Source organism: Equus asinus, chromosome 6 (assembly GCF_041296235.1).
Source record: "Equus asinus isolate D_3611 breed Donkey chromosome 6, EquAss-T2T_v2, whole genome shotgun sequence".
Lineage (NCBI taxonomy): Eukaryota > Metazoa > Chordata > Mammalia > Perissodactyla > Equidae > Equus > Equus asinus.
This window is the reverse complement of record NC_091795.1, coordinates 34,062,310-34,085,347: the sequence shown is the minus strand read 5'-3', so window position 1 is coordinate 34,085,347 and position 23,038 is coordinate 34,062,310. Positions and strand designations below refer to the sequence as shown.

The 23,038-nt window shown below is 38.3% G+C and overlaps 1 protein-coding gene across 6 annotated transcripts in view; it reads left to right on the top strand.

Annotated features, from left to right (window-relative positions):
- Positions 1 to 23,038, top strand: part of CTNNA2 (catenin alpha 2) — a 1,089,024-nt gene that overhangs the window by 991,824 nt on the left and 74,162 nt on the right. For all 6 annotated transcript variants that reach the window (XM_044772747.2, XM_070511884.1, XM_044772741.2 and 3 more), the window contains 3 exons: positions 2,298 to 2,390; positions 3,009 to 3,165; positions 9,341 to 9,541. In XM_044772747.2, the coding sequence (XP_044628682.1) occupies positions 2,298 to 2,390; positions 3,009 to 3,165; positions 9,341 to 9,541 (451 nt within the window). The remainder of the gene's footprint in view (positions 1 to 2,297; positions 2,391 to 3,008; positions 3,166 to 9,340; positions 9,542 to 23,038) is intronic.

The following is a 23,038-nucleotide window of genomic DNA, read 5'->3' as shown; positions in this document are numbered from 1 at the left end:
AACCACGAAGCACCTAACAATGCATTTCTCAAAACATATCCAGGTTGTTAAGTGACACATGACTACACATATTTTTATTTAAACAGTCATCGAATACTTCGTCTAGAGCCATTATCTCATTGAGAGTGCTCTTATTTTCTTATTTTTCTTCTTACAAAGATGCAAGCAAATGTTACCCAAGACCTGGTTGCTGGAGCATTTTTAAGTTTTCCTGTTGTTGTCATTATTTGGAGTCATATGCCAAGCTCTTTAGGAATTGCCCACTGCTCTGTAAAAGTGTGACCTCAAGTCTCTCTTGCACAGCAAGCAGGGATGATAACAAACATCCATCATCTAAAATCATCATCATTTCATAAAGTGAGAGGTATTTCAACAGCAGAAATAGGAAGAATTTAATTGAAGATTAAAAGACAGAATTTTAAATTAAATACATGTATCTTTCTGGAAATGGACCAGAATGTTGGAACCATTGTTCAGCACCATAGCATTGATAAACATCTGCTAGAAGATAATGTGAAAATTTGTCTCACCAAATTGAAAGGGTAGCTCAACTTTATCTTTCAGAGTATCTTTAATCTATGATGTATTCCAAATCACTATATGCAATAAAAATTATTAAAAGCTAATCTTTAAGTCAATAAACATGTATTGAGCACCAATTCTAAATCACGTACTCAATCAGGCACTTTGAATATAAAATACACTATAATACAAGTGTAACGAAGATGAATCCAAAATGCAGAGGGAGACAATATGATATAATGAGAAGACATTTAGAACCTGCGTTATTAGTTCTTGCTCTGTCTCCAAGGAATCTCATGTCCCTGGACATTTAGTATCCTGTGAATGGGTGTGAAAAGATGTATTTGTCTTTCTCACAAGCTTATTTTGAAAACTAAGTAAAATAGTGAAAATTATCTGAAGAATCAAAGATAACTATAAAATATAAGAAACTACATGATAATGTTTGGAACTCAATCTGTGGTATCTCATAGTATGTACTCTCACTGTAATAGACAGTGTGTTTTTCTTCCTTAAAAGCTTCAAAATGGAATTCTTTACACTGATTTATTGAAGCAATCTTTGAAAGTATCCCTAGCATCACCATCTACCCGTCTCCTTTTGCTGATAAGGAAACAGTCCTCTGAATGTGAAGTGACTTATGTAACTGGTTAGTGGTTGAGCCTCCTGATCTCCAGTTCTGTGCTCTCCCCACTGCTCCACACTGTCTAACTAAGGTTTCTTTCTCTTTAGGAGCCATACCCGTGTGTAGTGCATTTTAATCTCTCAGGGTATTAAGGTTTGGTAGGAGAGCAGCCTGGTTTTGGAGAGCAGAGGTGAGCTGGATACAAAGGGCAGGTGTCCAGGAGGCTCTCGAGGATTCTCTCTCTGCTAATCACTTGTTCTGCTTGCCCTTCTGCTCCTATCCCTGCTGGCCCTTCTCTTCTCCTTTGCCCTCTCTGATCCCCATTCTCCTGTCCTCTTGACACCAGCCTGATGAGACCATCAGTGTTTTGATGGTGGCTTTGTGTGCTATTGACCTTGACCAATCAATTTGACCTTGTTTTACCAATTCACACTCCTTGAAGAGAAGGAATAACACAAACTTAAATGCTTGAATTCAGTTCAGCTGTTTTAGCTGTGTTTATAGTATGTTAAAAATTCAAATTTGAATGCCTTTATGCTAGACCTGCATGTTCTAATTTGCTTTACACTCCACCATTGAATTATACCAGCCTCTTCTACACATTTCTCAGACGTGCCTGGCCCCTGAAAGTATTTGAGATGGCTACTGGTGGACTAACATCTTCCTGACAGACAGGCAGATCTGGGTTCCTTTGGGTAGAGCACTCTAATTTTCAGCTTACTATGAATCTCTTTTAAATCCAAAGCATTGCCTGTAGCATCTCTCTCATTGGTTAGAGTTTAGTACTGATGCAGCCAAAATTGTAGTGTTCTGTGCTCGATGATGAGTCTTAGGGGGCTCAAGTGAGAGTGTGGGATCAGGGCAGCCCAGAGGGGAAAACAGTTCAAAGCAACCTAGTTAAAATTTATTGTTGTGTGTACTTGAGAATCCTGAAGCAATGATTTGTCATTAGCACCTTGCTCTTTTGGCAGAAATGCCTAAGTTAGCATAAGAACTAGTAATATTTGGTTCAACACAGAAGGGTGCCCTTATCTTATTTGTCAAAGGACTCTCCTGGATGTGGCACTGCCTATAGAAAGTGCAAGGTCTTGCAACAGTGTACTTTCCCTTTGCCCCAACATAATTTTCACTCAAGTCCTCTTCAATACAGGTTGCCAACTTGGCCTGTTCCATCTCCAACAATGAGGAAGGGGTAAAATTAGTCCGGATGGCAGCCACCCAGATTGACAGCCTGTGCCCCCAGGTAAGCCTCATTTACTTTGTTTCATGAGCCCATAGATGACTTGCTATTCAGGAGCTTCTGCACTCCAGCCCTCATGTCACTCCTTTCCTTGTCCTCTTTCCTCTCACTGTAAAGTGTTACCCATCATTCGTGGGCTATTTCAAATTCTACCTTTCTCAAAATAACCTTCTAACTATTCCAGCCTCTTTAAAATTACTTTGGCAGTTATTGCCTTTGCCACTCATATTGATTTGTTCTATTTGTTTGGGGCTGTTATTTAAACATCCCTATCTATTTATGTTGTGTCAACAACTAAATTATAAGCTTGCACATGTAGACCAAGAGTTATATTTTTGCCACATCTGTCCTAAGTAAATAGGACTTATTCAGTAAACACTTTCTAAAACCTAAGGCTAATTACTATATCTTAAAAAAAGAAAAGAAAAGAAAAGAAAACAAATACTGATGGTAGTTGATAATCTACATCATCTTTCATGTTTTTGATTGTCCTTCTGAACACTGAGAACCTGCTTATCTGTAGAAGTTATAGGGTCCAAGGTTTCAACATGGTCTTTGTCCTGCTTGTTACTCTTTTGAAGAGTGTGGTCAATATGCCCCTGGATTGTTTCTAACAAATAGGTCATCAATGCCGCTCTCACGCTGGCTGCTCGACCACAGAGCAAAGTTGCTCAGGACAACATGGACGTCTTCAAAGACCAGTGGGAGAAGCAGGTCCGAGTGCTGACAGAGGCTGTGGATGACATCACCTCAGTGGATGACTTCCTGTCTGTCTCAGGTAATCATGAACAGGCCCCTTACAAGGCAGCTGAAGGAGAACAGGATGAGACAAGGAATATCTTACAAATGTCATGGGTCTGTGTTTCAAGTACTCTTCTTGGCCCTTTGAGCTTTCAATCATCTCTGCAAATGTGAACGTAACACCCTCTTGAAAATTCTTCTTTGATGCGCACCTTATTTCAAGACACCGAGTCAAAGTATTAGGAGGGAAAAACACAAGTTGTGATAAAGATGTCGGAAACGTGAACAGATTCTTTAAGGAGACTTAGGTTCCTTTTCAGTTCCTGGAGTTTTTTAAGAACGACGGCTTTTGATGCATCTGAGTCACCCATCTGAAAAAGGGTATGGGGATGTGAGATTGGTTAATCCCCATGGTTTATATTTCAAATAAACATGTATTGAGCACCATCAAAAAAGTCATCAGCTATTCCAATCTGGCTCTGTTCAGTAAGTCATTTTTCTAAGAGGTGAAGTTACCCAGTTTTGTGATAAGCTAGGTAAAAATATTAGCCACAGAATAAAACTATTATGAGGCACTTGGGAGATGTTGAGGCTTTGAGCACTTGTCTTTGAGATTGTATAAGGAAGTAAGTAAAAGCAAATAAAACTAGTCATTGCTTGAAATTGTAACTTTGTTCTTTGTAAATGAAGACAGACTGAAGGATGTTAATGCATTTGAATAACCATATAGTTGATTTGACCTTTAACAGGACTTATTAATGCTTTTTCAAAACTGGGCTACCAGCCAGCAAATGGGCCTTTTTCCAAACACATTTGATCAAACACATTTGGCCCAGTTGACCTAGAAGAGACTCTGTGGGAGGTGTGGGGGAAGAGGTCGCTGGAAACATCAGCCTTCTTTGTGAGGCATTAAGATAACCAAGTAATCCTTGAAAATTCAAACTGACCAGATGTTGACTCTACCCACAGGTGTGTGGAACTGACACCTGCCAACTCGGGTATGACCTATCCTTGACTGGGACCTGCTCGTTCTTGGCCAACTGAGGCCTTAGAGGGAGGTGTCGCAGCACTGCTGGTGGGATGCAGGCAGACAAGGCCTCTGACTATAACAGTGTGGAAAAGATTTCTGGGAAAGGCTAATTGTATTTGGAAATTTTTTCTAGGTGTAGCCTTTCCTTTTCATGAAAAACAGACAGTGAATTCCCACTGGGGGCTTATGTTAAAGCCTTGTCTGAGAGCAGCATAGTCAAGTCTGGATAATCAAAAAACCAACTTTTAAACCATGGAGGGCAAGACAAGGCAGATGGGAAGACGTGTGAACGTGTGCTCAGTGTCTATACTTTGCCTAACTCTCTGCTGTTTGCTTGAATTTTCACCAAAATTGTATAAAGTAGGTATTAATATTCTGAGTCTTCCTTTGAGAAAACTAAGTTACTGAGAGAGTAGGTAACTGGGAAGACATGGTATTAAAATCCAGATTATCCTCATTTCAGAAGCTGTATAGTTTACAGTAAGTCAACATAGAAGGGAAATTGCCTTTGGTGCTTCCAACTTTCACTGCAGTTCCCTTCTCCCACCTCTGGTGTCTTCATTCCGCTCTCTAATCCCTTTCAGAAACCTGTCTTATTTTCCATCCCCAAGGTGCTTTGTTTTTGAGGGCTTGTCAAAGCAGCTATTCATTTAAACATACCCATATCTAGGAGTTGTCAGATAAAGAACTCAATATGTTGCTATTTATTTTTGCTTTACTGATTGATGGCTGAGTCCTAACAATGAAAAAGGCATCTAAGAAATGCATCCCTCATAAGGTGCTTAGAAATTATTTGGGCAGCAGGGAATAGAATGACAGCCACCACTACTGGGCATCTTTCTAGTATCTAGTTGGTCTTTGCCAGGATGACTACAGGGGTCCCCATAAAGGGACAGGGGGACTCTTCAACCAGCCTCAAATCTCACACAGTAATCTTGATAGCCTGAAATCTTACTCTACTTCCCCTTCTATCTACAAATGAGGAGAAAATACCCATACACTACCTTTTTCATAAAGGAATCATTTCAGAACTTAAAACTTTCCCAACTTATCCTCTTCTTTAAATGCATGTACAAAATTTTCTGAGGGTGGGGAAAAGAAAGGTGAAGAGGTCTTATCTCAGATTGTTTCAAGAGCACGAAGCTTTTCTTAATTTTCTTCTGCCAGCTCTGCCTCTTTGCCACCTTTCTCCTGCCATTCCTTTGTGCATCTCATTATTGCCGGCAACAAGAAAAGGCTTTGGCTTCTGCTGATAATGCTGTGCGGTCCAACCCCAGTGGTACAAGTGCCACGGCATGCCTTGACAGGAAAATGAACAGGCGCTGTCAAGAATCCAGCCTTGGCAGGGCCTGCTGGAGCCTGCCTTTGGAGTTGACAATCCGAGGCAGCAGGCACATTTCCACAGACTGGCTTTACAAATAATGACACAGCCCACTCTCTCCTGCTGGTCGGCTGTGGATACAACCCAATAGTTGGGGAATCTACTTCCTACCTCCAGTCTGAGCTGGAGCCAAAACATTTGCATCAGTAAATTGCAAGTTTGGCCCAGGAGAAATTTTGGAATGGCTTTAATGGCATTTTATGTATTAGTTTCTTTTTAAGGGAATATCTATTCTGGCAGAAAACTCTATTTAAAAAACAACAAAGAAAGATCTTTGTTTTTAAAAGACTATAGTTTTTTTTCATGCTACCTGAACTTGTATGTCTGAGTACTTAATTTATCCGTATGAAATGCAACAAGTTTGGGGAGCAATGATGCTAGTTATTAAAATTACAGGAGCAAAACCAATTTTCACATGTGACCAGGGCTCATAAAAAAGTGGAATGGCTGTATTAGAACACTTAAACTGTTCCCACTGGGTAAAATCTACAATTTTTAATAGTGTTTTAAAGTGAGCATCTTGGCATAATGATGGTTTAACTCTTGGTTTGGCTCACAAAGTAGCAGGCATCTAAGATCTGAAAGAGCTATGAACTCGATCCCATAATGTCCAAGAGTTTTGTCTGCCTTTTCCTTCTTTTTTTCTTTTTTTTAACTTTTACTCCAGTCTTGAGTTTCTTTCCTTTTAGAAATTCACACAGTGAACTTGGTTTTTGAATATTATAAACCTCACAGCTATAGTTTCTAAAATCAAGTAGCTTGGTCATCAGTGATTTTTATAGCAAAATTCCATCTTTTCTTAAATAATAAGGTTGCAAAAATTCAAGGAAGTTTATCACAAAATATGTTGCAGCCCAATGTTTTATAATATGTTTAAATACCGTGCTTCATATCTGGGTGTAACACCCAAAGTACCTGGGTAGTTTTTCCCAGCAATGGAATCATCTCTGGAATATGTATGTTATTATTACCTCTTTCTCTTCTATGTTTTTTTCTAGTTGGAACAGCATTCCTCTATCTTCTTACTTCATGAATTTTTTTCTCTTGAAAATACCATAGGATAAAAATATGTAATTGATTGTCTCTTTTCAGTTTACGTGTTTATTCAGTATTTCTTCTTTGATTGCCTCCTGTCAGAAATGCAAGTATGAATCAAGTATGGATTCTGCCTTCATAATTCACTGCTCTTCTTGATAGATCCTAGGCCAGTGTGCTTCCAAACCTGGGGGTCCCAGAACTAAGTTTGCAGGGCATAGGAGAGGAGAAGTTATTACAAGGGGTCCAGGAATCCATATATACATCAAGTGTGTCTTTTGATCAGGTAATATGGCTATACGAACAGGTACAGTTCTTTTTCAAATACATCATTGGTACTTAGCTTAATAAAATGCAAATCTATTTAAAAACATTCCAAATCATAGTAGGTTTTACATATATGCCATCCACCAATATAACTACTATTATGAGGGAATTGTGATTCGTTTTTCCATAAAAGGCGTACTGCTAACTGGGGAATGTTGGGAAATGCTGAGTAAACTATCTTAAGATTTCAAAAAAAAAGTCAATTAATAAATTATAAAATTATCAAAATTAATACATTTTTCACCCAACATGATTAACTTAACCATTGAACAAATTAGTTGATGATTTTACTAATTAAAAGCAATGTTTTTGATATCATGGATTTCTAGCCTCTCCAGCCTCCTTCACATTTGTATAGTTATATCTATAAAAGCATATTCTTTTTCTTGCCTCTTCAATAAATTAGTTGCATAATTCTAGTTTGAGAAATAGATTTTTAAAAAACACTTATCATTTCATTTTAAGTTATTGGGTCATGAATGAATCTGTTAGAGTTTTTAAAAATTTTTATTAACTCCAGAGATTATTGGCATCTAGGATAATTCACAGGTTCATTTCTGTTCTTCATTTAACTCCAAAATCCCATCTTTAAACTATGCACAGAAAAGCAATAGCTATGCCTATTCTCATGCTAGTATGTTATTCAAAGAAAATGGCTGGATGCATATTTTTGACATGAAGACCCTCCCAGTTGCCCACTTTCAGGGACCAGGGCACATTTTAATTGTCTGGAAGAATCCAGCAGGCAGTAAGGGAGACCTATTTGAATCAAACTTTTGTATTTAAAATTCTAAACCAAGTTTTGAGTAAACCTTTTTCTCAGGTGTCCTTTTAGATAAGTTTGCCTGATACAATTCAAGACCTCATAAAAGGGTGGTTTTCAGAAGTTCCTTAATCAAACTGAAAACTTTTTAAGTCTGTGTTTGCACAACTTTTTTTCTCTTTTACTCAGCAAAATATCAGATTTCAGAAAGTACTACTTTTTGTAAGTTTAAGAATCTGAATATTAAAATTTCATTCCATTTCATTTTTTTCTGTTTTCGTAGAAGCATTTCATTTATTTTTCTATTTTAATTTCTATTTGAAATTAAAGAACTAGAGAGTGTAGCAATTTAAAATTTATGATGGTTCGAGTGAGGAGAGCACATTGTATGAGGTCAAAACAGGTGTTATTTTATGAAAAGAAAGTTAAACTTTGCGATTTTATGCCCAATGTGCTAAAAAATAAATCTTCTCTGAGTGATTGGTTTAATGAAAGTAGAAGAGATCTAGGGTAGAGACTGGGATTAGCTGAGCACCCTCCCATCTCTCCGTCTTTGGGAATTTTAAAATCAGAACTAGCCCTAGAAACTTCTGAAAAAGGTAATCATTTATTTTAATCATTTATTAATTATTCATTGCATTTGGCAGTTATAATTTTTAAAAGGTTACCAGATTACTTAAGACTATTTCCAAACTTGTTCTATTTATCTATTTGGGATGTGTATGTGTGAGTATGTGTGTGCATTTTCAGCTTAAGTTCTTTTCTTTCCTCAAAGTACTAAACTTTTTTAGCATTTCTTTAGACTTCTATTTCTAAAGAATGTTCGAAGGACGTAATTACAGATCTCACATTGGACATAGGACATACAAAATTGCACACTTGCAAAACTCTAAGGGACCAGATCGTGTGTTTTATCTGTGCTAGTCAAGAGTGAAGCCTCGCATCCTCCTGCCTGGATTCTATTTTGGGCAAAGGCAGGAGAGGGATCACTCACCTTGGCTCTAATCTGAGGGAACCAATCACAAGATGCACTGTATTTTAACTGCAGAAAACTCTACACTCATCTTCACCCAGTCAATTTTCCCATTGTATATACCTTGTGCATGGCATGATATTAGAAGACTGGGTGATATTTGTTCATTCTATAGTTTCCCTCACATGTTGCCTTAAGAAAAATATGATTAAAGAAACATGCACCCAAAGTGTGATTCTGATCACTTCTAGAAATGTTTCTGCTTGGTCAAGTTGACTTCATGTTAGCTGTCACAATCACTCCTAAAAGACCTTTTCATACAATAAATCTCAAACATTCAAACACAGAAAGGAATATTCTTTAAGTCAGTGGTCTTCAAAGTATGGTCCCCAAACCAGCAGCATTAGCATTACCTGGGAACTTGGTAGAAATGCAATTTCTTGGGCCCACCCCAGACCTAGTGAATCAGAAACCCTAGGAACAGGGCCCAGCAATTTATATGGTTCTACAAGTCCTCCTTCTGGTTGCTCAAGTTTGAGAACCACAATTGTGATTGTAAACTATGTCCTTTAAATATCGTTTCAGTGTTATTAGGCATATATTGAGGGGAAAGATGACGGTTCCTGATGGCTAATGAGTCTTAGATTGGTTAAGTGTCTGAGTGATGTGAAATCATATAAATGAGTATGTGTCCTCTCCACAGAAAATCATATATTGGAGGATGTGAACAAGTGTGTGATAGCCCTCCAAGAGGGAGATGTGGACACCCTGGACCGGACTGCGGGGGCCATCAGAGGCCGGGCGGCTCGAGTCATACACATCATCAATGCTGAAATGGAAAACTATGAAGCTGGTGTTTACACTGAGAAGGTGCTGGAAGCTACAAAATTGCTCTCTGAGACAGGTAAATATGGATATTAGATTCCACCAAAGTGTCAACGTTGTGTTTATTTTCCATATTGGAATAAATCTGTTTCATTGTTTTCTATTGGCCTTTAGGCTTCTAAATTATGCACAATCATAGAAGGGGCGCTCACTTCATTTACTGAGTTTGAGTTTGAATAACTTTAGCAGAACAATGATTTTATTGCTTTGTGTGTATATATTTATAGTTTTCTTATATAATCTCATTTGATTCTCAAAAGGACCTTCTGAAGTAGGCAGAGAAATTTTTCTTATCTCCAGTTTCAAATACAAAAATGGAGGTTTGAATCAGTTAAGAGACAGAAAAATGGTTGCAAATCTAGAAAATAGTGGAGATGTGATTGGAGCTTGGAATCATGAACTTCAAAGCCATTTCTCCATCTATTTCTTGAGAAGGTAAGACCTTGAGGAAAAACTATGACAACCAGGGGAAAGCATGAAGGCTCTAGGTAGTGCCTGGATATGAAGTACTCAAGGAAAGGAGATGGTGACTGCTGAAAAAGGGATAGACTTTCCATATCTGCCCTGTGCCTCTAGGAAAGCCTTGCATGCCCTCCTTCAGGGGCAGGTGGCTGCCCACTGGGGAATCCCTGCTGTGTAAAACACGCCTACTTTTGGGAGCCTGCCATAGCTCTCTGGTGCATTGGGATGGAAAAAAAGACTTTACTTCCACTGAGTCAGCACAACAACCCATAACTTTGAATAATTGTGACAAAGACTGGCCTATTTTTAGTAGTTTTTGCTTTTGACTAATGTCTATTGTCTTTAGACCCTTTCTGAAGTCCCTCATGCGTTGTGTATTTGTATATATGGTGGTGGTGGAGTGAGAATAGAGAGAAAGTTCAGGGAAGGACAGGAGACAAAAGGATAGAAAAAGAGAATTTAACTCTATATTGGATGGAGTTATGAATATGTAATGATTTGGGTCCTGTGTATGCACATGAGGACCTCTTCTCAAAACCCAGCCAGAGAAGGACTTCTTCAATCTGTACATGGACTTTGGAAACCACTAGGATTTTTAAAAATAGATGTCTCTGAAAGGTCAGGTATAGTGTTCCAAGTTCTATATGATAAGACATGTCAGTAGAAATATGTTTCCTTCTACAGGGAAAGGTCATTTACAAGGACTTCTGCAGATATTTGTTAGTCTGGAATGGCACAGAAAAACAACAGATAAACAGAGACATTGGGTATTCTCTCTGAAGTATAAGTAGAAAAGGAATAGTGTAATTCACATAATAAAGAGCACATCCAGGGACTGTTGCTCTTGACAATCCTCATAGACTTAGAATTAGAAATAATAACAATAGCGATAATGATAATAAAATATATTTTAACTAGGTGAATTTCAGTACTGTTTTCTTTCAAGTAGGCTTGCCCTTTGCATTCAATAGAGCAACACAAATCAAGCTGTACAGTATTTCTTTCCTCACTTAGAAGAATTAGAAATGGGCATTTTACTCTCCAATTTAAAGAATTCTTTCTCAACCTTAAGGGGGCCCTCTCACATTTCTGGGGCTCTCAATTCCTTGCCCATGAGCTCTATTCCATTACACAGTCTTAGCATCAGGTGGTGTATCTGAGACATAGCAGCATTCCCTTGGGTCTGACACTGGGTAAAGAGTAGCAGAGAAGAGTGGGAGACATGGAGACAGGACTCTCAGCTCACGCCTGCTCATGACTGCGTGGAATGATAATTGTAGCAGATGAAGGAAGCAGAGCATATTGCCAATTTGCATGTGACTTTGTGCACACAAAGAATTCAGGCATTGTTCAAGAGACTTTTTGGACTTTTTTTCCTTATTGTATCTTGGACTGCTTTACAGAACAGAAGGAGTGGTGCCCTTTGGGTCAAAATCTACTTACAGTCAAGGACAATGTGCTTAGCTGATGGAAATATTTTTACCAAATTTTCACCAAAGTCTTGAAATGTAAATAATTTTATGTTTGAATTTTGTTTTAGCTAAAAAAAAAAAAATAGAACAGAGCGATTGCATCCTGGATTGTTGTTACTAATCAAGATTTTCCTGTCATTGGTTCATTGTCAGAGCTTTTAAAATTATCATCTCAGCCCTTCCTTACAGTAATTGAATACTGTAGAGACTTAACTAAAGGCACCTTTCTGATTCTGATGTCCACATCTAATTCTTAATTGAACTGAGATGAGCAAAACATTTAAATTCTTTCTGTTTTTCAGGATACATTGAAGATAACTAGGAAAGTAACCAAGTAGAAGAGATTGGAATAGTTTATACACAACTGTAGTAGAAAATACAAGAATATATGTCAAGGAAAAGTGGCTATTAGTGGGTTAAGAACTAGAATATACAAGGTATATAAATTATTTGCTTCTGTCCCAATTGTTCTTCTCTTTCCTAAACAGGAACAATATTGTTTCTTTATGAGTAATTATAGAGGTTGTCAAAGAAATGGAAGCAAAAACATTAATTGTTAACTCACTGATTGCTAATTAGAATTACTGGGAAATGTGCTAGACACACGAAGTTCAAAGAAGACCATCAATCAGTTCTGTGTTTATGGTTGTGCAGAGTTTTGTTGGTTACGTATATTGTCTAAAATGAATTTGTTCCCTCTGGTCAGTGTCTGGCTGTGCTAAGGAGATATATAGCCTCAAAATAAAATCTCCTATGCATATCACTAATTCCCAAGTATCTACCTTTGGGCTGACGTTATGATCCTGATTCTTAAAAAATCTTAAAGCCACATTGAGTTGGTCATGTTTTTAATATGAGCTTATCAGACTTTGTCCTGAGAGTACATTTTACTTTGAGGATAGGACACAGGGGCAGTGGGCAAGGAGGGGAAGGTACTAAGAAGAAGAATGAAGAAAAAAAAAAAGAGTCCGGGACATGGAAGACAAAATGTCATATTTTCTTTTGCCTTGACATAACCTACCAAGTTCTGCTGAGTTTTGTATCTGAGTTGTTAGATTCAAGACACTCAGGCAGAAGTTCTCAACCTCTGTACTATCAACATTTTAATATGGGTAATTCGTTCTTGGGGGAGAGGAGCTGTTCCCTGCATTTTGGATGCTTAGCAGCATCCCTGGCCTCCACCCACTAGCTGCTCAGAGGACCTCCTCCTTCCCCCACCCCAAGTTGTGACAACCAAAAGTGTTTCCAGACATTGCCAGATGTCCTTGAGGGGTGGGCAAAATAACCTCCATTGAAAATAACTGTCCAAAAGGGAAAAAATATTCCGAAATAAGGGAAAGTTTAAAAAAGGCACAATGGAGCCTGTGTACTATGGCCATAGGGTGTGGTGAAGGGAAGGGGCTGAAGGGAGTGGGTGTGAGTTTATTACAAAGAAGAATCTAAAAAAGGGAAGAATGTTCAAAAAGTCTTCACTAGAGGAGACTTTGCTGTTAAACGGGTTTGCAAACACAGGCCAGCCCCTCTTTAGACATGTAAATGATGCAAGGGTGGGGCTCTGTAGAGAGACTTCCACTTTACCACCTGACAACCTTCCCTGAGTGGCTAGAAAGTGAGAGAGATTCAAAGGCTGACCAGTCAGTCTGTAGTTTATTATCTATGAATTAGTTGACTCCCTCAGTAAAGATTGTGATGCAAGTTTGTGGCAATGCGAACGAGATCAGGATGAGAGATCTCTGAGACTCTAGAGCAGGTCCTTCTTCAGAGCAGATAAAAAAAAAACGAGAAATAGAAAAAGTACTTTTAATGAGGATTTTATGTTATTGAGCACTCCATATGTGAGATTAAAATTCCATTATTTTGGAGAATATGTGGGCCAAACAAATGGTATATATATTTTTTTCATTAAGGCTTTGTTGTTTTTCATTTATTTATTTATTTTTGAGGAAGATTAGCCCTGAGCTAACATCAACCACCAATCCTCCTCTTTTTACTAAGGGAGATTGGCCCTGAGCTAACATCCATGCCCATCTTCCTCTATTTTATATATGGGACACCTGCCACAGCATGGCTTGATGAGCAGTACGTAGGTCCACACCTGGGATCCTAACTGGCGAACCCCCTGCTGCTGAAGGAGAGCAGGCAAACTTAACTGCTATGCCACCAGGCTGGCCCCAAGACTTTATTTTTTTAGGACAGTTGAATGTTCACAGCAAAATTGAGGGGAGGGTACAGAGATTTCTCATATACTCCTTGACTCCACACATTCATAGCATCCCCCATTATCAACATCCCCCATCAGAGTGGTACATTTGTTACAGTTGACGAACCTCCATTGACACATCACTGTTGCCCAAAGTTCATAGTTTGCATTAGGATTCACTCTTGGTGGTATACATTCTACTCGTATGGGCTAATGTATAATAACATGTATCCATCATTATTGTATCATACAGTGTAGTTTTCACTGCCCTAAAAATCCTCTGTGCTCCATCTATTCATCCCTCTCCCCCTCCAAACACCTTGGCAACCACTGATCTTTTTACTATCTCCATAGTTTTGCCATTTCTAGAATGTCATATAGTTGGAATTATAAAGTATGTAGCCTTTTCAAACTGGCTTCTTTCCCTTAGTAGTCATGGTATTATTTTTATATTCATGCTTCTACAAGGTAAAGTTTACATAAAAATGAGATTTTTTTAAACATTATATATTTTGCCTAGAAAATATAAGAGGATCAGCAAATTGAAAGCACTCAAACTGGAAATAGTAATGAGGGGTACCATTGCATCAGTACAATGTAGTAGAATGAATCCAGGTTAAGAATCAGAACTCATTCCTTGACTTCTACCAACTAATTGTGACCTTACACAAATTTATTAATGCCTCTGGGCCTCAGCTTCTCATGTATTGCCTAACTTTTTGTCATCCAAGGATGGTCAATATTACTGATCTTAGACTATATGTGTCACTGTGTCCTGGTTTCTTGGTGACTTGACTGCACTCAACATGAAAAATTGTTCCCTCTGAATCTTCTATATAAACCCTCAGCTCTATCTGAACAGGTGTATTCATTATTCCCCAGGCACAATGCATCCATGCTGTTCCCACTCTCCTTCCTGTAATGTTCTCCAATTCCTCCTCCTCCTCTACATCTGTATATTGAACTTATCCTTTAAGATCTGGCTCATGTCTCCGTTGGAGACAACAGGGAAATTTATCAGTCTTTTGACATTTAGTATGTCCTCTTCAATGTAAATTGTCCACAACTAGCTTGTCAGTTCCTAGAGGCAGGTGTTACTGTGAATGCTTAGGACTTAGAATCACATAATTAGCATTTAATATGTATATGTTGATTAAATGAATACAAAAAATTAGGACATTACTTTTTTTTCTCAATAGAGAATATGTCCACTAGCAGCCTTAGATACATAGCTCAAGATTCCAGAACAGATAGACTTGTTTTCCTTCTACTTTCTAGATATCAAAGGGGAGCAGTCTGCTTGGCCACTGGGCTTATTCCATTCTTATTCCATGTGGACTGATTTCTGTTGCTAGTGGGATCAAATTTTATGGTTGGATAGGTCTTGGTGACTTGCCTATCCCTGTGGCTGGATGTGGGGGATACAGATGGAAATAAGATCGGTATCAGAAGAAGGTGGTAGGGACAGCTTACTGGGAAGACAAAAAAAAATTAGATATTCTATATAGGAAGGATTATTACAGTCTGTCACTTCTCCATGACTGACCTTGAAATTAGATTATGAAAGTAATGAATTTTAACAGAAGCTGTAATGACTGAGATGGTTCCGCCTAGACCTCTTAATATATTTTAAATGTATTTTAATATAACCCTTACTATTGATACAAAATATTTTATTTCTCTCTGAAAGGTCAGAATGATTAAGATATGGAGGAAATGTCTTACTACTTGTTGGTCGCAGTAGTCATGGTGGTGGGAAGTGAGAAGTGTAAGAGGAATGAGAAGGAAATTTCATCCACTTAATAGTCCTTGAATAGGCAATATGTGGTTTGTCTCAAAGCCTTTTCTATATGACGGAAACTTACATACTCTGGATATCATAAGGACTTGGCTGGTTTTTAATATCTGTATTTATTTGTTTTATCTTGAAAGCAAATACAAGATTTCTGGCTCAGAGAACAAACTTATTACTTACAACAATATACCTTGCCCATTCTGCATGCCTCATTCTACCTCTCAAGGCAATGTGATGAGGCCAGATGAGTTGTGCGCACAAAAAGGAGGTCCATACTACAGGAGAGGAGCCACAAAATTATGAATCTGGGAGCTTATATAGGAATTGGTGCTCAGAGAGAAACCTTTGCTCTTTAATGTTAATAAACTCTTCCCAGGAAAGATCCCATGTTGTCACAACCCTTTGGAATGTAAGTGAATGGCTCTTTATTTCTCCCCTTTTGAAATGTAAACACAGATCTCTGGCAAGATGCACCTGGAAATCTCTCTCTAGGTTATTTCCTATCTTAGGACTGCTATTGAGTCATTCTTTGAACCAAGTTACTCGTCGTTTTTACTCAGAAAGACCTGGCCATGCAGAAACATGAAAGTATTTTCTTTATTGTGATTTGTTTGTAAATAATATGTTCTGCTAGAATTCAGACATGTCCAGCTCTCTCAGCATGAGGGGCTGAAGAAACACCCGGGAAAATACAACTTAAGAAGAGAAAGTAGGATTTACAATTTTAGCCTGATGATAAACCTCTAACATGAAAATGGAGATGGAATAGAGTGTACATGGGAAGCCTCATGATTGCATATTTATGTGCCATAAGTTTGGAGCAATGTAGTGGAAGAAGCAGCATTTTTCTAGTGCCCAGTTGTCAAAGTGAAAAAGGAAGGATATGAATCTCCCATTCTGCATGAATCACATTAGGGATTTGGAATCCTGGGGACTACAAAGGACATGGTGCTTCTTTGTCACCTCAAGGGCATCAGGGACCAGCATCCATGGTAGTGACAGTGGAGTGGCAGAAGGGCCTGCATATTTTGTCTAGTAGGGCCAGTGCTGGTGTCCACTGGAATTGGTGACCAGGATGTATAAATTGCGCACAACTGAGGCAGAAGTAACTTCCCTTCACCCAGAATCTCTGCCACATCAGCAACAAGTGTTTGAACCAAAGAAGGGAAGAATATACTGACAATCACTTGTTTGGGAGCACATGTGATACATCATTGGCATATTCCAGAAGTGATTTGGGGAAAAATAGGAAGTTTTACTTATAGCTGGAGAACCTGAGATAATAGACATAAGAATCATTGACCATTATTCTGGTCAAAGTGACCCCAAAATGCCCTCCTTACCTGGTTTGCCTTTCTATATTTTAGTTATTCTCTAGCACTAGCTGATTTCTTCCTTGTCAGTGAAGTCTCTCTAACCATACGAGCCAATCTCACTCCTCTGTCCCTCCATTACTTTTACTATGTGTCACTCATTAGACACTTACCGTGTACTACCCTGTGTTACAAATTTTGTGTTTGCCTGTTTGTCTGTCTTAATGTATATATCTGTCCTCTGTCCACCTTTCTATGGGGGTGGGGGCGGGGTGTGTGCATGTATTGCTTCCTAATTAAATTTTAACCCCTTGAGATCCAAGACTACCTCTTCATTTTTTCCAGTCTTGATTAGACTTAAAGCTCAAAAATGTTTATTAGGAGCCGGCCCCATGGCTGAGTAGCTAAGTTTGCGCTCTCTGCTTCAGCGGCCTAGGGTTTTGCTGGTTCGAATCCTGGGCAAGGACATGTCACCACTCATCAAGCCATGCTGAAGTGGCATCCCACATAGCAGAGCCAGAAGGACCCTAAAACTAGAATACACAACTATGTACTGGGGGGCTTTGGAGAGAAGAGGAGAGGAAAAAAAAAGATTGGCAACAGATGTTAGCTCAGGTGCCAGTCTGAAAAAAAAAAAGTTTATTAATATAAATGAAAAACGTAACTGATGTGCAATTCCTTATTTTGGGTGTTGTACCCTTTTTAAAAATTACACAGTTGATCAAGATCAGAATCTTTAAAATTATGTGCAATAACTTCTTAGCAATTATTTTATTACATTTCAATCCTTTAAACGTTACTGATGCCAAATTTAACTATATTTATCAAGCCAGATTTCCACAAACATGGGTAACCTAAATAAGGCATCATGTTCAATTTTTTATTCATTTCTTAAGTTTGAGAATTAAATGTGCCATCCTTTTCTCTTAACTTATATGCTATTTGTGATTGTTCTTGAAATGCTTACTTTAAAATATGAGAAAACTTTCCAAGCAAGCATTTTCTTTCCCTGGGGAAAGGAATTTGTGTCTAGACAAGAGCAGACGGATGTTCCCTGATTCTCTTAGGGTAGTTATGGTGAATGGAATTTAGAAGATTTTTTTTTCCTTCTTCTAGGCAGCGCTTTTTCATCTTTCATCAAACAATTCAGCTCATGGGTTATGTATGGCCTTCTGGCACTTTAATTTGATTTTGATGTTTGAAATGTACATTATAATTTTCCAAACGTGAATTTATGAAAATGGCAGCCCTTAGGAACTCCCACAGAGGGAACAGATGACTTACTCTGACGAAGGAAAGTCCAAGAATACACACAAGATGGCAGAATTAGTGCTAGCCAGAATGATGCTGACGGTTGTCTGGAGAGGTAGAGACCAGGGAATAATGAGCAGATTAAGCTGGGCTTCTTTCGTCCTTGCTCCTGGCTTCCAGTGCTCAACATCTTCTAACTAGAGTAAGAGTTGTCAAGAGAAAGCACAGGAAAAAGCTAGTATATCATTGGTCTAGAAGAGTAAGACTTAAACTGAGAGAACGTATTTAAGTATTATTTCTACACTGCTTCCACCACATTTCAAAAAGCATTTGAGAATACTTTACTCAAGATTGAAATTTAAACAATTAGTATATAATAAAGTAATATAAATTTGAGAGGGAAATAGTTGCACAAGAATATTAGATTAAGCTGGGAGGTTTTTTGGAGAGAGTGTTTCATTTGAGCTAGGGAAGCTGGGTTTGAATTTTTTTTTTTTCTTTTTTTTTTTGCTAGCTACAAGCTTTTTGGCAAGGTCTCTTAACTTTTAAAGATTCTCTTCCTTCATGGATCTGGTGAGGTCATAATGGAATATAATGTTTAATACTGACCTTCTTGGCAATCAAGATAAAAAGGAAAATTCCAGGAGTGAGTTTATAAAATCTTGTCCCAATGGCAGATTTCATGGGAAATCCTTTATTAAAAATGTGAAACCATCAGAAGGGTGATATGGTCCTGCCAAGGAGAAAGAAGGGTATAAAAGCAGGGGTACTTGGAGATAAATTGTACCAACTTCCCAGTTTTCAGAGATTTTAGCACTAATTTGTATGTATTTCCAGTTTACTTCACTCCCACAAGGCCCACTTGTGGGCAGTGAATTGTGTAGTCATACCTCCAAGTTCCATCCAAAGTAGATTGGATGATTTTGCCTACTGTAAACACAGAAAAGGCAGTGTGGATGGGTAAAGGCAGAGTCATGGTGTGACGACAACTACAAGAACCATTTACTGTGAATCCCATGGGCCAGGCACAATAGTAAGCATGTTATTACATACATCCCACTTTTTTTGTGCCTCAAAGGCAAGATCATATTTGTTTTATTTGCCACTTTATTCTCAGTGGTTAAAGTATCAACTATGTTTATGTATAAAATTGTATAAAACATTTGTTGAATGTATTATTTCTCAACTTTATTTAAAATCTGAAGAGCACCTATCATTACCCCTATTTACAATAGAGTAAACTGAAGCTCAAATTGGTTAACTTGTACCTAATCAAATATCAAGATTCAGTTGTACTTCTGCCTGGGCGCAATAAATAGACCAGAAACCTAGACCATGTGTAGTTGCTACAATTGAGCAGAAATTTTAATGTCCTGCAAACTATTTTTACTGATATTTCTACTTACGGCATAGGATACTCTATTGGTTATTTATTGCTGTCTAACAAATTACCCCAAACCTTAATGGACTAATGTTATAAACATTTATTTTCTTATAGTTTCTGTGGGCCAGGAAGCTGGGCACATCTTAGCTAGCTACCACTGCCTTAAGATTTCTTACAAGGCTGCAATCAAGGTATTGGCCAGGGCTGTGGTCATCTCAAGGATCAATTGGTGAAAGATCCACTTCCAAGCTCACTCACATGGTTGTTGTAAGGTCTCACTTCCTCATTTGTTGTTGGACTTCGAGCCTCAATTCCTTCCTGGATGTTGACCAGACGCCTCTCAGTTAGTTGCCATGTAGGCTTTTCCATTGATCAACTAGCTTCCATCAGAGTGAGCAAGTGAGAGATCAAGAAAGGGCAAGTGAAATGGAAGCCAGCATCTTTTTGTAACCTAATCTCAGAAGTGGCATCCATCTTTCTTCTTATATTCTATTGGTTAGAAGAAAGTCACTAGTACCAAGCCACATTCAAGGTGAGGGGTCACACAGGGCATGAATATCAGGTGAGAAGGATCATTGGGGCCCATCTCAGAGGCTGACTACCAAACATACTTATTTGCAGATGCGTTAAAATGGGACAGACAATAAGAGTAATGACTAGTTAGCATCATTAGGATAGAGCATTAGGATATGTGGACAGATCCCACAACATAGACTTAATAGGGACATATTTAACTTGTGGCACAATGTAGCTATTTCCTTGTACAATGGCTTCCAGAACACAAAAGTCCATTGAGTCAAAATAGAGCTATGCACTATTGGCCAGGAGGGGACAGTGGGGAAGGAAAGACCAAGATTGGCTCAAGGAGATTGGAAAGGGGAGTTGGAGTAGAGAAGGACAGGCTCAGGGAATTGCATAGAGAAACAAGATAAAGCCAGGACATAATTCAAAGATAGCAATGTACATGTCCAAGGGAAAAACAATCTTAATGATATCACTAGGAAAAATTTCCTTTGACTTAAGTTCATAAATTCAAACATTAATCTCAGAAGAAGCTATGCACCCAGTGGTGATGAAAATCATAAGTGGGATTAGAGCTAGGGTGTGAAATCAAGGTCAGAAATGAAAAGTCTAGATAATGCAGGAAATTCTAGCCAAGTGCTTCAGCAAGATTCTGGCCACTCTTGTACCTTGTAGGAAAACATCTATATCTAGTGGGAGTACATGAGTTTATAAATTACATATAGAAATAAAATAACCACTATTCATGAGGTAGACTTAGAGATCCATTCGATTATTTACTTCTTGCCTAATAAGTAGAAACCTAAGCAGCCCTAAAAAGATTCTGAGCTCAGGATTTTGTACGATCCCTGTTGTGGGGGGAGGGGCGTGGGGGTAGAAGACTGGAACATCCTCCAATAACTTAATTAATGGTCATGAACTTCTTTACTAAAACTACTGACCCAATATAAAATGATGGCTAGCTTCTATGGTTTGTCCTCCATTATTTTTGAGTGGTGCCAAAGCTACAAATTTGTCACAGCTTCAGTTTGTGTTAGTTCCCCCTCCTACACTATGTCTTGGAGCCTCAGACTCAAATAGGCTCCTCACTAACTGATGGTGCTTCATGGGTGAGCTGAACTGTCAAGGTAACCCAGAGCCTTGGAAATGCCAGTCAGACTTTCCTTTGGGCAAGTTCAACCCCCCAGTGGTTTAGATCATATTCTCCTTTATGGTCTTTTCTCCTCTTCCTTAGCATCTAATTGGGAGCCACTTGAATAAATCCCTTAGCAGTGTCTGATAGAAGCCATTTTGGAGAAAGAATGCATGATCTATAGAACAATATCAAACAGTGCTTTCCTGCTGTAGGGGGATACTGGAATTACCCCCACAGAGCCTCCCCAAATTAGTACTTTATGTCTTCAGTTACTGATAACACCTAATTCTTTACCTAATTCCAACTGTTAAAATGGAGGCATAATAACTATTTGTGATATTGGGATTGGCAACAATTCCATGCCAGTCGTGATATTTTATTCTTTCTAGATTTTTTCAAACATTCACGTTCTTACTTTTCTATTTTATATTAACACTTATTAGATTGTTTTTTCTCTAGAACAATGGCTTTGTCTATTTTCTCTTCTCTATCTCCAGTAAGAAAATTTGTGTAAGGAATACACTCGAGAGTATGTTGGTCGACTGCACCACCATAATTAGGTGACCCCTGTGCATGTAGATATACTATTTTGGCCTTGGTGAACTGGTCAAGGATACAATAATGAATCTTTCTCCATGCTCAGTGGTGAAGCTTCTACTTAAGTGGTCCTGAAAGAATCTGAGCTCAGGTTTCTGAAAGGACCCTAGAGACAAAACCTAGAATGCCACTAATAACTTGGTTAATGATTCATGAAACTCTTTAATAAAATTACTGAACTAATACGAAATGATGAGCAGAAAGAGAGAGACTTAGTATATGAAATGTGATGCTGCTCCTTTTGTCCCTGAAATACTAGATGGCAAATGAATTCTTCCCTACATCCCATTCTTTCACTTCTCATCCTTCTCCCAACTGGATAGATTAGCTGTGCTAGAGGCATGATAAGAGCTTAAGATTCAAAGTGTGAAGAAGAGGTGGTCCCTACCTAAAAGTGACTCCTGTGTGAAACAGTAGGCATACAGAAATGTCAAACAACCTTAATACAGTGTACTGTCTTATAAAATTGCATGCATAATTAGGATACTATAAAAGTGTAGAGAACGACCAACTTTGAGGTGTCTGGGGATTACGTAAGGCTTCACAATGGCAGTCAATTCTAAACTGGACATTGAAGATTGAGGAGGAATTCACCTAGGCCAAAGAGAAAGAAGTACATCTCAGTATGAAAGAATAAATTGATCATGGACATGTTGATGTGACCTGGTATGTCTCCCTGTCGTATTTGAAGACATGGAAGTAATTTAGTCTAATTGGAATATTTGAATACATGTAGGAACAGGTGGAAGACAGAGAGAGACAGGTAGGAATTATAGGCAGGCATCAGATGTTTCTGTTTGTGTCTTGATAAAGAGATTTTATAGTCCCTGCTATATTAAAGGGAATCATCAGAGCATTTAAAGCTGAGCATGGACCTTTTAGGTAGTTACTCGGAGGCAGTGGAGTTGGTTGGCAGTTCATTTCCACTACCTCTAGTTAACCTTGGATTTTGCTCTTACCGTTGTCAGCAGTCCTATTTGCATCTTTAACGCAACTTCTCATTCATTTTACTGATTCACCCTGTGCTCTGAAACTTCACCTCTGAAGTCTCTCAGGAGGACTCAGTCCAGATCTTCCTCACCTCTGGTTTTGGATCTCCATTAACACTAGAGTGAGGCGACCTTGACTTTTATCTGCATACTTAACTCTGATTTCATTACTCCTGGAATGTCATCATTTTGTGGCCTGATGTGCACTCTGAATACAAAAGTATAGCAAGAACTTAAAAGTTTATTTCCAACTTTGATCACCCTTTTAGGACATAAGCTATTAAGTCCAATCCAGGATTTCTGATAAATAACAGTAAAGTGATGTCTACATTCTTGGATGTAATTCAGAAAGTAGAAAGAAGCTTCTATTTATAAAATCCTGTATCAGAAATTCTA